General features: G+C 45.5%; 2 protein-coding genes across 3 annotated transcripts in view; both read right to left on the bottom strand.

Moving 5' to 3' along the window:
• Window positions 1-150: 150 nt before the first annotated feature.
• Window positions 151-6,457, bottom strand: abcb6a (ATP binding cassette subfamily B member 6 (LAN blood group) a). The gene is made up of 20 exons (XM_086179563.1): window positions 6,119-6,457; window positions 5,267-5,787; window positions 4,533-4,673; window positions 4,255-4,444; window positions 4,087-4,179; window positions 3,826-4,018; window positions 3,613-3,734; window positions 3,342-3,451; window positions 3,199-3,264; window positions 2,958-3,083; window positions 2,796-2,872; window positions 2,645-2,708; window positions 2,488-2,573; window positions 2,338-2,395; window positions 2,147-2,251; window positions 1,832-2,006; window positions 1,650-1,762; window positions 1,474-1,568; window positions 1,334-1,402; window positions 151-1,246 (listed from the first exon to the last, which is right to left on the bottom strand). Exons 2-20 carry the CDS (start codon window positions 5,777-5,779, stop codon window positions 1,090-1,092), a joined length of 2,553 nt encoding a protein of 850 aa, XP_086035689.1. The 5' UTR covers window positions 5,780-5,787; window positions 6,119-6,457; the 3' UTR covers window positions 151-1,089.
• A 10,600-nt stretch (window positions 6,458-17,057) lies between these two features.
• Window positions 17,058-17,821, bottom strand: part of nrp2a (neuropilin 2a) — a 51,349-nt gene continuing 50,585 nt past the window's right edge. For both annotated transcript variants that reach the window (XM_086179484.1, XM_086179392.1), the window contains exons 17-18: window positions 17,751-17,813; window positions 17,058-17,359 (exon numbers count right to left, since the gene is read on the bottom strand). In XM_086179484.1, coding sequence (XP_086035610.1) covers window positions 17,058-17,359; window positions 17,751-17,813 — 365 coding nt within the window. The remainder of the gene's footprint in view (window positions 17,360-17,750; window positions 17,814-17,821) is intronic.

Below are 17,821 nucleotides of genomic sequence, written 5' to 3'. Positions count from 1 at the left end.
CCGGCAGGGGGCGCAAATGCTCGCCATGAAACAATTACGCAAGAGTTGCTGACTTAAGTTATTTTAAGAATCCCTTTTTTTTTAAACGTTTTTTTTACTCACATTTAAAAAAAAAACTTTTACATTAAAGAGAAAATCATACATAAAAGCCTTTATTGTTGATAAAATCAAGACAAAACAATATTTACAAGTGTTTCACGAACCATACCATCTGAGAGGTAATTGACAAATTCATGGGCTGAGTCAGAAATTGCTGTAATAGCACATTTAGTCAGATGTATTATTACACTAAATGCAGATATATATATATATGTATAATTACCAAAAAAAACCTTTTAAATGTCTTAATCATAACTGCCGTTGGCAGGCAGATGCGGGTTGTGTAACAGCCAGCCTAAAACATATCCACAAGATTCTTCTATTTTCCCTTAACATCTTGTGTATCCATTAATAGGTGACAAACATTCAGAAGACAACACTTCTTCTCAGTGATCAAAGATAAACAGATGCTTACATGTGTTTGTTTTTTTTGGAGAAGTACAACTTCATCTAACGGCACAGATCAGAAATAGGCGATGAAAACTTTCAAAAAAAACAACCTGGCAGCTTGTACACGCAGGATTTTCATGTATTCATACATTATTCAGCTGGCAACAGAATAATTAGCCCCTCCACTTCAGTGCTGAGGCAGACTTTAGTGTTTTGTATTCCCTCACTTACACTCCCTTTTATAACTTCAAATAATGCATGCCTCGGGTCAGATTTAAGCTGCAGTGTTTTGGTTTTTTTTTTTCTTTAAATAATAAAAACAGAAGTCAGTTTTGAATACAAAATACGAACTAAAACAACATTAAAATAGCAGAGGGGTGCTAAAAATAATGCTTCACAAGTTTAGGCGCAAACATGTGAAAAGGTGTTCCAAATTTACCTCTGGTTCCCACATGGACAACTTTATGTCTTTTGATATCCAGAGTGTCTTAAGGCACCATCTCATGTCCACCTTCAGTCACAACACTTAAAAACATTTGCAGCAGCTATAATAAGAGGAGTAACGCGACGCAGGGTTCGCTAATAAAACCCAGGCTACATTCAGTGGCTCTGGTGGCTGGAGGTGGACGGGGGCTGCAGTTTCTCAGACTTGCTGTCTTTGGCTTCCGTCTCTGATGAAGAGTCGGTGTCCTGGGCCTGCTGTTGCTTTATCCACATGTCTGCATACAGGCCTCCTTTCTGCAGCAGCTCCTCGTGTCTGCAGAGGCAAAAAGCAGAACTGCTTTTAAGTAGGAGGGGAGTTAGGAAGTTTCATAATGTTATCCGAGAGGAACAAGGCGCTTACCCTCCTCGCTCAGCAATCCTCCCGTCGCTTATGACCAGGATCTGGTCTGCTCCGATGATGGTGGACAACCTTTTACACAAGTAAACACAGTTACCCTCTCTGCTCTTCAGCTAAAAAGCCACACTCGGATCACGCTTTACCTGTGAGCGACGACGACTGTTGTACGGTTAGCGCACACTTTGGTTAGCGAGGCCTGAATGTTGCGTTCCGTCTGTGTATCCAGAGCAGATGTGGCCTGCCGAGACACACAAAATGTGAGAGTAGAAGCAAAATCGACTAATTCCAGCGAACAGAGAAACATGTCGCGGTTCTTTACCTCGTCCAGCAGGATTATCTGCGGGGCTTTGAGGATAGTTCTGGCGATAGCGACCCTCTGCTTCTCTCCTCCGCTCAGCTTCAGACCTCTTTCGCCCACTTGTGTATCATAACCTGCCAGAAACCACCAACGGTCAACTGACGCTGCCTGAACAAAACATCCACTGGAGTCAAATCAATTACCTTCAGGGAACGTCATGATTTTATCGTGGATATCACCAGCGATGGCTGCCTCCTCCACCTCCTGGTCGCTAGCAGAGATGCGACCGTAGCGGATGTTTTCTCGGATGGTGTCGTTGAAAAGCACCGTGTCCTGGGGAACCACACCGATGTGAGCTCGTAGAGACTTCTGCTTCACCTGAGGACAAAGTTAACACAGTTTCAGCCATGGTGAGTGCTGTGCACTATTTTAGTAATAGCTTGCATACCGTAGCCTTAGCACAGCCAAATTCATTCACTCCAGACCAGGAAGGGCTTTTCTGGCTGCCAAACACTCACCTTGGATATGTCCTGACCATCGATACAGATGGAGCCTCCCTGGACGTCGTAGAAACGGAAGAGAAGTCGAATGATGGTGCTCTTCCCAGACCCTGATGATCCCACCTGGGTGGGGGCGGGGGGTTATGACACATGAACTGATGACACAGTCTGAACAGAGGTGGCGCTAATGAAACTTAAATCCGCCTTACCAAGGCCACTGTCTGTCCTGGCAGCACGGTGAAGGACACGTCCTTGAGAATCTCCTTGCTGGATGAAACACAAGCACTTGTGAAACAAACACGTCATCAATCGATTTAATAACTTTTAATTTGACGATCAAAACACAACCGTGGACCGACCCATTTGTGTAGCTGAAGTAAACATTCTCAAACTCCACTTTTCCCAGTTTATAGAGAAAATTGCCTGCGTTGACTTCGTCTTTCACCTGCGTCAAAGGACAAAGACAACAATTATAGAAGAATACATGATCGTACAGTCATCGATGATCAAGTGTACCTCTTCCTCTTCTTCAAAGAGTTTGAACATGCTTTCCATGTCGATGAAAGAATTCTGGATCATTCTGGAGTACAAAGAAGAAAAGCAGAAACCTATTTAATGGCTTGTTCTCAATCTTTCTCTTCTAGAAACAGGTTCCAATTGTTCTTACCTGTAGTAGGTTCCAAACCAGTTGAGAGGGGTGTACAGCTGGATTATGTAAGTACCAAAGAGAACGAAATCTCCGACCTACGATTAGAACATTTCGAACTGTTGTTCCTCACGTTTCACCAGTAAAACACACGTTGCGCTTGGAGAAATGTTCAGCCAGTACCTGAAACTTCCCCTCGGTTACAAAGTAGGCACAGAGCAGGGAACCCGCTAACAGGCCCGATCCGATGATGAGGTTCTGTGTTTGGTTGAGGAAGGCTAGGGATGCTTGGGTCTTCCACTCAGACACCTGGAGTAGCGGAACCGTTATGCTACCAAAGGAATCTTCAAGATGCAAGACAACAATTCCCGGCCGAAACGTAAAAAAAAAAACAACGAATGCTTTAGCAATGCGTCAGACTTACTTGGTATTCCAAGATGGCGTCCTCAAACCGGCTGACCTCATAGTTCTCTGCATTGTAGTACTTCACCTGTTCAACAGCCAGAAGTCAAGATCAGCTGTGGGAATGTGGGAATTCAAAAAGGCAGGAAGGTGTTTTTAAAGTACCGTCTCAAAGTTCAGCAAGGAGTCCACGGCTTTCGTTTTGGCGTTATTGTCCTGCTGATTCATGTCTCGTCTGTACTTGGTTCTCCATTCGGTGATGATGATGGTCAGAGCTGACACACACGCGCACGCACACACACACACACACACACACACACACACACACACACACAATCAACAAGTTCTATTGAGTCAGCGTGTCAAAAACAATACAAATTAGCCAGCATGATTTTTTTTTAAAAAAGGAAGATCATTTGGACGGTCAGTTACTTACTCAGATAGAGAGCCATGCAGACGAAGACAATGAGGCCGAACCAGGCGTTGAAGTAAGTAATGAAGTAAATGATGGAGATGACAATGTCAGCAATTGTTGGGAAAATGCTGAAAACGATGTAGCTGGGGAGAAAAAACATGCAGAGTTTAATTGATTTTTACTCACCAATGAGATATTTATGATCCCTCAAACACTCTCCCCTCGCCGTCTTACCTGAGCAAGCTGTTAATAGACGAGGTGCCGCGGTCGATGCTCCTCAACACGTCGCCCGTTTTGCGACCGAGGTGCCAGCGCAGGGAGAGGGAGTGCAGGTGAGCGAACAGACGGACCTGCACGACGCGGTTGGTGAACTGCTGCACCCGGATCCACAGGAAGGAGCGCAGGTTACTGACGAACCCCGAGGCACCTGGGAGGAAGACGAGGATTAAGGAGGGGAGAACGGACACGCGGGTTGAGAGGTCGTCACGGGCCTACCTGCACCTCCGCCCTGCAGGAACTTGAGCAGGACATAAATACACACTGTAGAAGCCAACGTGGGCCAGCTGCTCCCGCCAGTCAGCTCATTTACTGCCAGAAGAAGGAGAACTGATTAATAAAAGCCCTCTTCCTTGTGCAGCCTACAAATCAGGATGAGATGCCCACCGATATTTTTGTAGTAAATAGGAACAAAGACGTTAATGGCCCTCTCCACTCCCAGCAGCCCTAAACAGAAGAGGACGAGGAGCTGGAGCAAGATGTTCCCCCGGGGCCACATGTAGGGTACAAGCAGACGCACCTTCTTGCTAAAACCCTGCCAGGTGGACTGGTTCTCATCTGTTCTACCTAAAAGACTCTAAGATGAAGAAATACACCGGTGCAGAAAGGTGATGTCGCATGTTTTAAGTAGCAAGATTTGAAAAACAAACAAACATAATGTCTACCTGCCCGCTTTGCTCTACATCTCTCTCATCTTCATTTATCAGTAGCATGTACGGTCGCCGTGGCAACCCAGGAGCTTTGAGGCCGATGAAGAAGAGCAGTCCTGTGCCAACGTAGCGGATCAGCCACAGGGAGAACTGCACCTGTGTGGTTCATAGACAATTAAAAACCCATCAGTATGATTATAACATGGCAGTTAAACAGCGTGAGCATGGGAGCGCTGCATTAGATGAGTCAATTCTTAGAAAACAAGCAAGCTTCTTGGGGGAATTCTATTGGAATATTACATTTGAATTTAAATGGGGGTACACCATTTATTCAAGGTTGGTTTAAAAATAGATTTGTACAAAAATGAGGGCTCCCACAGGGAAAATACAACCCAGTACGTGGTCACAATCTTGCACTGGCAGGAAGTGGGAGGAGCAAGATTGGGCCTTTTGAGTTGATGGGTCCAATGTCTCAGCAAAAAAAAAGCAAAAAAAAAAAAAAAAGCATGGGAATTCTGTTAGCATTAATAGCATGCTTTGTTAGCCTGGAAACAAGACCGACAGCTTGAATAGGAATGACAACAAAAACACTCCACCCACACACACCCCTTTCTTGTTCTTCTAACATAATGAACCATTAACACAAATTGCACTAAATATATCTTATCACACAGATGAGTGACCGCCTTATCAGTGTGTACTAACCTGAATGGAGGAGTGCGTCAAAGTGCCATTAATATTTCACTCACCTGTTGTTCAGTGTTCTCCAGGCTCCACCACCAGTGAGGACTATACCAGGAGATGAAAGCCAGGTTCTCGGCTGAGAACGCCACAGCCCAGAACAGCAGCAGGGCGGTGCTGTGACCCCGTGTCCGATCCATCACCAGGACCCTGTGTCTCTCCACCCTGAGTAAGGCAATAGCCCAGACCCAGCCTACTGCGCAGAAGCAACCATATAGCACCACATAGCCTGGGAGCTCCCCTCCGTTGGCAGCTCTCCACACTGTCCCACTTAGAAACTGGACCAGGAGAAGGACAGAGATGGCCTGCTGGAGGGCGTAGAGGCGTGAGCGCGGGATGAATTTAGGCTCCATTGCTGTGCCATACTTCTGGTAGCACAAGCAGTGGATGGTGCCGAGGAAGAAGGAGATGGTGAGGAGGACGGCGGGGACCAGAGTGAAGTAGAAGCAGGGGGAGATGCCCTCATCCAGCCAGGTGTGGGAAATGGAGGCATTAGCTTCACAGTAGTTATGGAGCAGCATGGCTTCAGCTAGGAGGAGACAGAAATACACGGGCCACGCTTAAATATAGCTTTCTAACACACTTCCTCTCTTTCAACTCCGTCAAATAACTCCCTATATTAGCTGATAGATATACACTTCCACCATGACAACCGTTTCCACACAGTAACAACAGACATGACAAACATAATTGCAACAAAACCTACAGTACAGAAGCACTTCACAAGAATGACAAACGTGTAACACATCCCATAAACACCGGGAAGCTAAAGGGAGCACATGCTAACTTCACTTAGCATTATCATCCAATTTGTTTCATGTAGTCTACAAAACATGTCAGCGAATTATTCGCGGCATTACCTTGTAAGTTGGTCGGCTTCTGTCAACGTCACACGATGCAAACACTCCCCTTGTCACACACAGAGGTTAGCTAACGATGATGCTAAAAACTCACTAGCACTCAGCTAGCTTAGCCGGACAAACACAGCTTTAACACAATTAAAGGCTCAGAACCTGACAGAGCAGTGAAAGTACGACCTGAGTTTAGTTGCCCGTCTGTCATAGTTTCTGTCTAAAGCGTGTCTACATGCTGCTGAAGTGTGTGTCCTTGCGGAGTCGTGCGTGTTAAACAACAACCTGACTCGGCAGCAAGACGCAGCGGTTTACACAACCGTGTGCGGCAGCATGGCTGGAACGTCAGCGCCCCCCAGGGGATGAAGACGGAATCGACACATCAAGGAGGGAATCGGGCACATGGGAAACAAAATTGTCAATATTATAAATCTTACTGTTATTAAACATAAAAGAAAAAACTAACAGTGCACTATCATTCAAAAAAATGCACTTAAGTGATGAAGGACGCTTGCAAAATGGCTAATTTTAGGAGTAAATGTGAATATGAACTATGAGCGCAATATCAAATCATTTCAGTTAGAATGACATCAGGCATATCTCTGATCGCCATGGGGTCCTCAGCATGTCAATTTTCCAATTTTTAAGTGAAATTTAACTTCCTTTTTCACATATTTTGGTGTAAGTCACTAATTTCTAGGTCATTTCTTTGACACTTTTTTTCAATTTCAAGCTCATTTTCTCTTCAACCTCTTCATTTTGAGGGGGGGGGGGTTAAAAAAATACGATTGGCACGTTCATGAAAATGTTTTAAAACGTAAAAGTGAAAATAAAAATACAATTAACGACAAAATGGAGAACCTCTGACATGAAGCGCTGAATCGAACTGGGAAGATGTGAGGTTGCAATGTCGCATATTGACAGGTAGATGGCGCCAAATACAAACGTATTAACAGCCATGGTCGCTACACTTGCAGTATGTTTGAACATTATCACATAACGATCACATACACTGGTGCTGAGGAACAAATAATCCAGGAAACAGATCAATGGTCAATTTAAGATAATTTTATTATTCGAGTATGAAAAATATATTTACACTTTGATGAGTCATTTCTTCAGTTCATGTTGCAATGAAAAAAAAATGAAAAGAAAAGAAAGAGAGGAAGTGATTTAAAAGCTGAGATCCGAGGATGAAAGAAGGATTCCTCTGAGGAATGTGTACCTGCTTGTGAAAGGAAGAAGAAGAAAAGGAATCACCTTTTCCCGCTCTGTGTGTGTGTGTGTGTGTGTGTGTGTGTGTGTGTGTGTGTGTGTGTGTGTGTGTGTGTGTGTGTGCTCCTGCGCAAGCCAAGGAGCTGGTGTATTGTTTGAGCTTCCACATGTGCAAACACACTGGCTGGGATTGGAAAGAAGGGCTCAATCTTATCATTAGAGCCTTCACAATGGGCATAAAGGGCGGCTAATCAGCTACATCTCTTTGGCTCTTTTGTACAAGTGGAAATGGCCCTTCTGTCCATCGGCTGCTTGTCACTCTGCTCTTTTGTTCCCCCCCCCCACACACACACACACACCTTCCCTCAGTGGCTGCCCATCACAACCCTCATCTCTCTCCAACTCTCAGCTGCAGCTTTTGTAAATCTTTCCTTACGTTCACCTTTTTCCCCTCATTTCTCTGGAGGATGTCTGGAGAGGTGCGTATGCCAGTCTAATCCCGTGATTTAGTGAGAAAAGAATATTAGCGGCGTTGGGAATGCCCCGTTCAATCTCATTAGCGGCGAGGAGCGATCAATAAAGCTTTGGGCTCTTGTTGAATGGATTCAGCCAAGGACTGGGCTTTGTGAGTTCTCTTCTTAGCACGGGCGAACTGGCAGATGACCTTTGTTACCTTTGATACTCACAAATCTACCAATGATCTATCATGTGTAGCTGATCTGGACGGACACAGGAATGGAACAAACACACTTAAGAATTTACAGGAAAAACTATAGTAAATATATATATATATATATAAAGTAATGTGTGTGTGTGTTTGTGTATTTTATAGATGTAACCTAAAAGCAGATGGAGACACAGCTTGGAGAATCTTTCCACTTGGCCCACTGAGCTTGACATCGTATTTTTTTGACTCCGAGACCCCGGCCGCCCACGGAGAGCAGCTCAGCCACCTCTCCCTGCTGTGAGGAGAGCAGCGCAGGGGATAAGATCTGCTGTCAAACTGCTCGACAAACACAGAAGTCTCCCTCCACTGCTTTTAGTTTTCTGCAGATAGAGTGGTAGAAGGGGGGGGGGTGTGTCTCTCTGAAAGGCGAGAGAGAGAGAAAAGAAAAACACACAATCTTGAGGTTTACCGTCGTGATAAGAAATCTTCAGCCTATTCAGAGAGAAACAATCTAAATAGTTTGAAGTGTCACCTTTCAAAAAAAAAAAAATCATGCAATACACCAGTTTGGTCACTAGGGGCAGCGCCACATCATGGTCTGACCCGTGACTGACACCAGAGGAAGTCTGTCGATGGGTCAGACAGGCTGCAGCCATCCTGGATAAATAAAATAAATCAATTGTAAAATATCTGCAGCGCTGAAATATTCTCATTCAGCATCTGCTGACCCTGTCATACAATATAATAATGCTAAATAATGCCATTTATGGGGTGAAAGTACAGCTTCACAATAAAATTCTATCAACGCAAGCCTCGCTACCTGATGACAATTGCAAAATGATAACGACATCAACATCATTTTCACTTCAAATGTCTGTTTCCACTCCATAGCGACACTTCTGAGGCAGAAGTATCCGCTAAGTTTAAGTAGAGTGTCCAGATTTGGAAAGGAAGAGTGTGTAAATGTCTGCTCCCAACCTGGGAAGAAAGCAGAGCCTTGTAACACCATAACAACCCCCCCCCCCCCTCCCCGCCCCCGATACTACAAATCCACATCTGGGCTCTTTTGTTGCCTCATTAGGCATCACTAGTCGAACAGGAGCAGTTGATTAAACTTCAGGAGCCCAGAAAACACGCAAAAGCCTGAATATTTAAAAACGCGCCAAGCCTCCCCACGAGACATCGGCATCCTCACTCACTCCTCATGAGAAGTAAGAAATGAACCGTGAGGGCTGTGAAGCACCACCCAAGAAGAATTAAGAGGAAAAGGAGGCACCTTCCCGCACGAGTAGCTCCACAGCGGCTCTGAGGGAGGCTACAAGGGAAGAGGAGGAGGAGGAGGAGTGTCAATTTCAAAAGAGCATCTCTTTCCTCTGGGCCGAAGGGTTACGAATAATGCTTTAGTGCAATACAGAACCAGGAAGGCCATCCATCACATCTAGGGGTGCAATAAGCGCTGATCGTATGCAGGTAGCGTTGCTCTCCTGCAGGCTGTGGTGTGGTTATGGAAGGGGAGGAGGAGGAGGAGGAGGAGGAGTGGGGCCTTGAGGGTAGATGGAAGGCAGGCAGAGCATCTGGAGACAAGGACTCTCACTGGTGTCAAGCGGGGGCGGATTATTTATTTGGCGAGGGGTCGTGGGAATATTAGAAGCTTGCTGATGAAGAACTGATGCTCTCGGTGTGAGGGGTGGTGTGTGCGTATGTGTGTGTGAGTGTGTGTGTGTGTGTGTGTGTGTGTGTGTTACCTTCCCACTCCAGATGTTGTCATCCAAGGAAGTTGCAGACTGTGTATTATCTCATATTCACTGCAACATTTTTTTGACAGTGCAGCAGAAAGACTCCCTACAAGTCACAATTTTTAGACACGAATGGCAGGAAAGTACAGGTGAAAAGCAGCACAGGAGAGAATTTATATGCGCATAATCCCCCCCCCTCCCAAAAAAAAAAACACAAAACAAAACAAAACAAAAACCTTTTGTATTTTTATTTCACTATAAATCTAGGAGGCTATACACTTTTCAGTCGAGGCAACGCACGCACAAACACAGAGCTGGTTTGACCGGGTGCTCTCCAGGGCTAACAAACATGCTAATGCTATTCCTCCTGCAGCCGCTTGTTGTTACCATAACAACAAAAGGTAAGAGGATTGAAAAATACACGTAAGCAACACCCATCTATTGTTGTTTTGCCTCCCCCAGGTGCGTTCGGAGGAGAAGGGGGAGGCAGCTGGTGCACGCTCCCTTGGGTGCATCCTCTGAGGGTTATTACTGTTACAAATAATCCCATGATGACGCCTAATCCAAACAGTTTCAAAAACTAAAGACAGGATATTGATTCGATGTTTCACAGCGGTATTTGTTGTTGGATTTGGCTGCTAGGTTGTTGTTCCCAGTGTATTTATGGAAACAGCAGCCTTGCATCTGTGAGTGTGTGTGTGTGTGTGTGTGTGTGTGTGTGTGTGTGTGTGTGTGTGTGTGTGTGTGTGTGGCCTCGGTCATGGGAGGAAGGCCTTTTGTCTGGCTTGCTTATTCTACTACGACGTGTTTACTCGACTCCCTGCTCGTGCCCCAGTGGCCTGATGCTGTTATGTCTCAACGGGCTCAAACTGGAGCTTGAGAAGGACTGATAAGAAAACCCAGCGAGCCTCTGTTACCTCGTAGAAGCAGAACGATTGTTTCATCTGTTTATATTTTCTCCATTTGGCCTGTAAATTTCTGAACATTTCCGAGCACTTGTGGGAGGAGGAGGAGGAGGAGGAGGGGGCGCAATACCAACCAGAAAAAATCTGAGAAATGCACTGAGATGAATTGAAAACTGCAAATTCCCAATGAATCTGTGACATCATTTTGAGTGTTGTTATGAATCGTGTGTGTGTGTGTGTGTGTGTGTGTGTGTGTGTGTGTGTGTGTGTGAGTGTGTGTAGAGAGAGAAAACAGAGGGAGAGAGATTGCCAAGTTGGCGGTTTGAATGATGTTTAACTGGAGCTCAGCACAGCTGAATGAGGCTGTAAATCCGCTTTCTCCTGGGTGCAGTTACTCAGAGCGCTGTGATACAGAACTATCACACAGAGAAGGATGTCACCACATTACAGTTACACACACACACACACGCACGCAAGCACGCGCGCACACACACACACGCAACACCTCCTACAAGGCGTAAAATATCACCCGTAGCTTTAAGAGCTCCATCCTACATTAAGCAAACAGAGAAGGCTCCTCTTGACCTCTGCCGACCTGCTAACAGTGGAAAGAAAGAGAAACAAAAACAAATGCACAGTGAAGCTGATGGAAATTAAAAAAACAAAACAAAAAAAAACAACAAGTCAAAGTCGAAAGCTGTCAAGTGCGTTCTCTGCATCTTGGTTACAGCTGCAGATCTCGCAGAAGGCGGGACGTGTTGCAGATTCCATTCACCTGCAGGACCGAGGAGACTCAGGAGGCGGTTTTATTGATTTGTTTAAAAAAAACCAAAAAAAAACTACCCCCGTTTTCATTTTTTTAACGTGATCAATTATTTTAGAAGTGACGCGTCTCAGAGCGCAGCTGATTTTGACGACGGCCTCGGTGGAACACGTCATGAAAAAGGACCGATCTGAATAAGAACGTCACGAGGAGACCATTTCAATTACGCTAAAAACTGGCGTTCCTTTCCTCACCGACGACAGCCAATCACCTCGCTGTTTACGTGCCCCGAGCTGCATTCTTTTGTCCTTGTTCATTGATTACTCCCCCCTAAACCTTTTCCTTTTTTTTTTTCTTTTTTTCTCTTCCATGAAGTATAACTTTGTCTTCCCGCTCTGTTATTGACATGCTTGTGGAGATAATAACAGAGCTCGGCGACAAGTCGAAATTCTTTGACAGATTCGGAGTAAAGAATTGTCTACGGTGCCGAGAGCGTTCAAATCCTGACAACCTGTCAAGCCTTATTACTCCTCCAACAACTTTCTTTTACTTCACTTGTGATTGACAAATACGTTTTTAGTTGTTTTTCTCTCCTCAGCTCACGAGGTCACATTGATTATGGTTTCGCTGCAGGCCTGGAATGCGTTTGATCAGTTTTTAGAACAGGGTTGTGTTAATACTTTGATTTAAAAAAAAAAAGATTCAACCAAAAATATAACTTTTTATAGCTGTTTGGTGGGAATGGGTTTAAAAATGTGAGGACGTATAATTATCGGAAAAATAATTCTATGTTAAAAATAGATCTACTTTGGTATATGAAAGATTTCCTTGGTTAAGTTAACTCTCTTAAACGGAATGTTAAAGTTGATCGCACAAAAGTCGGCGCGCCGTATATTTGTGGTGACAAAATTTAGCATTTTTTGTCTAATACATGTTGCAAATATCACTTCCTGTGTCCATTAGGTGGCGCCAGAGAAGACGGGAAGTGATATTTGCAACTTTTTTCCATTTTCTACTGCCTGTTGAGGGTCGTGGGGGTCACAAATCACAGTTGGAGTCTAAAGATTTTATGTTCCCCTACGTCATGTGACGACAACCTGATGTCATTTTGACGCAGTCTGAGTAAAATTGTCATGTCACTAACTTCCTGTCGCCAGTAGTTGGTGCTGTAACTCAAATTATTGACTTAAGTCATTACAAACTGTCAAAATTGTGCGTGTGTTTGCTACAGGAACCTTTCTGATGTCACACACTTGAATTGCTGCACCTTCACTCAGATTGACAGATGGTTGGGACCCACCGCGAGAAGCATCCCGCCTCGGTAGATAACAAGTTTCTGGGCTATATAGGGCGAGCGTGAGCGGGGTGTACAGGTGTCCCGCCACCCCAGGATCACCGGTCACGTTGCTGCTTCACGGTTTAAGCCGAGTCGTGGTAGAATGGACTAAGATGGAGAAAACATGGATGCTTCTGGGAAATCATATCCAGAGCGCGACTTCGAACACGGCTGATGAGCAATATGATGCATTTTCTGGAGGGAGTCCGCGCAGTCGAGCTATCAAATCCCTGGTCAACAGGCTCAAACCTTCCCTCAAATCACAAGTTAATTTCTTCTGTGCTGCCTCACAATGACAGCGGCCTCGTTTCCTCATTGCAATCATTTCCACCATGTATTTTGTTTTCAGAGACAGTAGGCTCCGGTGGCGTGGAGATGATAATGTCACGGAGGAAGGAAAGTGACGGTCTGCTGGTGTTTATACAAGACTCTGGCATTTGTTGTTATTGGGTCTGCTGTCATTGGTAGGCAACATGCCATCCACTATCCACACACTCACACACACACACACACACACACACACACACACACACACACACACACACACACACACACACACACACACACACACACACTATCCTCTGACCCATATAGGTGCTTTGAACCGCTGGCAGCCCCGACAAGATTATCTGGGCCCCCTTCCCAGGAAGACCATTGGGACGTGGTTGCGTGGTGATCTGTGCGCGCATGAAACATATTTAGAAATGTGAGTGCGCTCTGTCAGTCTCTGCGTGTATTTATGCATGTCGGCTGCAGCTCATGACAGCTCTTTGGATGCTGTTCAGAGAGATGTAAGGTTTAGTCTCCAGGTGGTTCTCTTCTTCAGACTGGCACTGAAGGTGCATGGGAGGAGGAAATGGAGGATTTAGGATTTCTCAATCTCTCGACGGAAAGTAGAACCCTCTGTTAGTATTCACTGACTACCAGGAGCGATTGCTGAAGGTTAACAGTAAGCTGTTATGATAGAGATGCATGAGATGATCGAGTTACAAGAGCGAGCAAAGTTTCTTCCCCCTCTCTGCCATCTTGATTATTTAATCCCCAGATTAATTAGATCTGTGTTTCCCTCACTTCCTGTAGCGCCCCTCCAACGGGCTCCCTCTACAATCTGGCCTATCGACTTACAGGGCGCCAGGACTTTTTCTTTGAAGGCAGCCTAGGCTTCAGACGCAAAAGAACTCTCTGATCTGACGGCAAAGAGGAAAAAGGCCCCTTGCAGTGTGCCATTACAGACTGATAACCTCCCCCAGATAAACAACATTTGGGCAACACACACATAGTTAAGAAAATTTAGTCTGTGGAAACAAGAGGTGGTATGGAATAATAGCAATCTGGCTCCTTTGGTAATTTCCTGCCGGCGTTGATTCGTGTGATGTGGTCGTGACTGTTCTACCGGGATCAATCAAACCTGTGAGCAGATGGCATTGCGCTCCTCTGGTGGGCCGGGGATTGTCTGTGTTATTTCAAAGGCGGTAATTGGCCTGCTATGTCACGGACCGGAGCTACTAACAGCCACTACCATCGATGCCGTGCTGCAGCAGCAGCAGAGTCGACACGTGTTGTTAGCACGGCTCTCAATGTGCTACCTGCGCTACGAGCTCCATATCAACTCGACTGTGTGACATGTTGTCAAAATTAATGATGCCTGCTTAAGGAAAACCCTTTTGAGAGTGTATTCAAGCTCAGAAATGCAACATTAACTTCTCATTTAGCGCTCAAGTCAGCAACCACCATAACCGCCCTGGTTCTATTTGGCTGCCTTATTACCGGCATCCGCGCACAAGATATCACAGCCTGGATCTGAAACTGTGCGCTAACAGGGTTTGCATTTAGGTGAGGAAAGTCTGCGGGGATAAATGGAACCGTGTGTGTGTATATATGTGTGTGTATGTGTGTGGGAGAGTTGACACACTGTATAAAAGAGAAGCAGAGTAATTGCATGGTACTGTATGATGTATGTGTGTGTGGCTGAGACGCCAGGCACTTCAAAGCTTTGATGTTGAAGCTCCTAAATGAGGGCCACCAGAGGTCCAGACTAATGGGACATCATGGGGAGATTAGAAGCCAAGTGTGGCAGGCTGACAACACGGCGTTATCCGTATGAATGTGACTGAGAGAGAGAGACAACACGAGCTTGTGAGGGAGTGTGTGTCTGTGTGTTCCTTTTTTTTTTTTTTCCATTAAAAGTGAAAGTTTGACTCCAAGTTTGTGGATCTAATTGTTAATGGGTTGTCAATAATGCCAGGAAGACACACGCTGAACAGCTTGGTTTGTAGTATGGTATAAATCCTTTATTAAATAATCATAACAATAATTATCATAACAATCATAAAAAGAGCATTTCTGTACAAAGACCCCTTTCAAACAACAACAACAACAGCAGTCCGAGCAGTGCGTTAAGTGGGGATCTTGTCACTTTTAATGTGTTTGGTCCTCCCAGGCAGAAGGGGGCGCCATCACTGTCACTCGCAGTGTTTAGGTACTGTGTCTTATTCCGGCTCCAAAGGCAAACTGGATCCCCGAGGCTCCAAGGCACTTTGAAGAGAGTCAGTGGGGTCCAGAGATGCAGGCCTCAGAGGCGAGGCAGGGTGTGTGTGTGCGCGTGTATGTGTGTGTGTGTGCGCACGTGTGTGTGTTTGTATGGACGGAAATGTCATATATAACTCAGGGTTCTCAGTAGCAGCCATTGTTCCCTTCATTTTTATGTGTATCTGTATATACAAGCAAATCCTGTCAGTGTGTGTTGACAAGTAATTTCGAGTGTGTATGCGTGTGAGTGTGTGTGCATCACCCTCTTCATCTCATGGCTTATGAGTCCACTTTAGCGTGCAAGAGCCTCTCTGATTGGTTCAAAATCATCCCAAAGGAAAGGAAAAACAAACAAAACAAAAACAAACAATCCCCCCGCCAAAAAAAGAACCAAAACATCAGGAACTCGGCCATAACTAGCCAGGTGTGTGTGTGTGTGTGTGTGTGTGTGTGTGTGTGTGTGTGTGTGTGTGTGTGTGTGTGCGTGTACGTGTTTGGGGAGGTGTGGTAGGTCCTTTAAAACATGGCTTTTGAGGTCCACATGTAGGGTGTGTGAGAGAGAGAGAGAGAGAGAGAGAGAGAGAGAGATTATCTTGACCCGGTTCCGCCTCATAGTTCCTTCTCCATCTCTGTGCAGACTTGTGAGGCTCGTTGCGCGTCCGTTGCACACGTTCAGTCGAGGTTTCTGGCGTTTCGTTTCACATCCCGTTTGTTTATGCGTCCTCGCCAAAGCACAGAGAGAACACGGCCCCCGTGAGATGTGGGGGACTTCAGTGCTCTGTCAGTCGTCCTCTCTCTCTCTCTCTCTCTCTCTCTCTCCGCTAGTCTCTTTCCCCGCTTTTACCAGCAATCCATAGGTTGCACCGACTCCAAGTCCTTGACCTTTTAACACAATGTAAACATGACCTTCTCGTGGACAGTAGCAACAGTCTCCGATGACTTAATCTAAAAATAACTTTCCCTGTCATTAAAAGAATTTGTTCAAATGCCCTCCCCCCCACACCTTTACACACACTTTTCTCTGCTTCTTCTTCTTCTTTTTTTTTTCCTACTTATCTGCCATCACAGACTGGCGACGGGCCAGAACCGAAACATTAAACAGAAAGCGAGTGACCGAGCAGAAAGACGAACTCGAGGGATGTCAGTGACTAAAAATACCACGGACTGCCAGGAACTAAGAGGATAAGGGAGGCTGATAGGTAGCAGAGTCTACGACGGAACCAAAAAGAAGAAGGGAAAAAAAAAAAAAAAAAAAAGCAGACGGGCCACACAAAGGAGCTAAATTCTAGGCCACTGTGTTCACATGTGATCAAAACAGACGCTCTCTAAGCTCGTTCCTAACCTACCACCTTTCCAACACGACGTGTTCTGACTCAGAATGTGTAGCTTCCAGCTTCAAAACTAGACCTCTTACAAATCTATGATGCATTTACAAACAGTTCTCTTTTGGTGGAGCAGGAATCTGTCATTGATATGTGTAGATATTTACTTTTTGAGGCCGGGAAACCCCACCCCCACCCCCACCCCCACCCTCAGTAATGGAACGATCCACCTGGGTGACCCCCAGTCTCTCTCTCATTGGTTCTTTAGCCACACTAACGCTTGGCTGTGCCGTGAAAGCAGCGCTCACTGGAGCTAAAGACAGTTGTCCATCTGTCCAGGGATCTGCATCGTCGAGGAATTAAAGTGAACTGGAGGAAATGAAGAAAATAGTGAGTGGTTTTCACAAAATGGCCGTATCTCTGGCGCTTGTTCCATCTCCTTCTGTACCCACCCCCCCCCCCCCCCCCAACCTCTTCACGCCTCGGTGCAGCAGCGCTGTTGGTTCAGTTTCACCTTGTGCTTCAGACCGTCGTACAGTTCAAAGTTGTAGTTCTCCAGGGTGGTGGAGGAGCGTGACGACAGGCCGCTGTAGGAGCAGGTGCAGTAGAGGAGGAGGCCGGCGCACACTGCCCCCAGCAGGACGCCCAGGGAGCTCATGACGATGATGGTGACAAGGATGGGGTCCAGGGTGTACAACCAGGAGTTGTCCTTCTCAGAAACACGGGTCACCGGAGGCTCAGACGGTGACGCTGTGTTCCACTCTGGGAGCTGCAGAACTAGAAGAAAGAAGTAGAAACACACGAGTGACGTGTGACTCGAACACAATACCACATAGATAAAGAGAAAAAACTGCACTTAGATCAAGTATGTAACATTCCTTCATCAAACAAACCAGGTATGTTATTTGTAGTAACCAGAGAAACTGCAAGCTAATATTACAGCAGCTAAGGATATGAACCTGGCTACATGTAACCCCTGAGTGAGGTGACACCAACTCCCATGATCCAATGCTATTCCATGACATCATCGACCTATTAACCTAATAGCAGAAATCACACACTGTGCCTTTAATCAGGTAAACAGAATTTTTGTTGAACTGCTTAAAAAAAGATTTTAAAAAAGGTTTTTGTTTTTATTTCTGGTTAGCTTAGCTTCCTCTTAGCTTACCTCCACTTAGCGGGTCTCTGCCACTGAAAAGTCGCCCGTCTCCAAAATCGTTCGGTATCTTCACTGTTAGA

This window comes from Aulostomus chinensis, chromosome 1 (assembly GCF_037954235.1).
Source record: "Aulostomus chinensis isolate RoL2024-O1b breed Wild chromosome 1, RoL_Achi_v1.0, whole genome shotgun sequence".
In the NCBI taxonomy this organism is placed as follows: Eukaryota; Metazoa; Chordata; class Actinopteri; order Syngnathiformes; family Aulostomidae; genus Aulostomus; species Aulostomus chinensis.
Note: the sequence above shows the minus strand (reverse complement) of the source record. Positions and strands in the feature narration are given on the sequence as shown.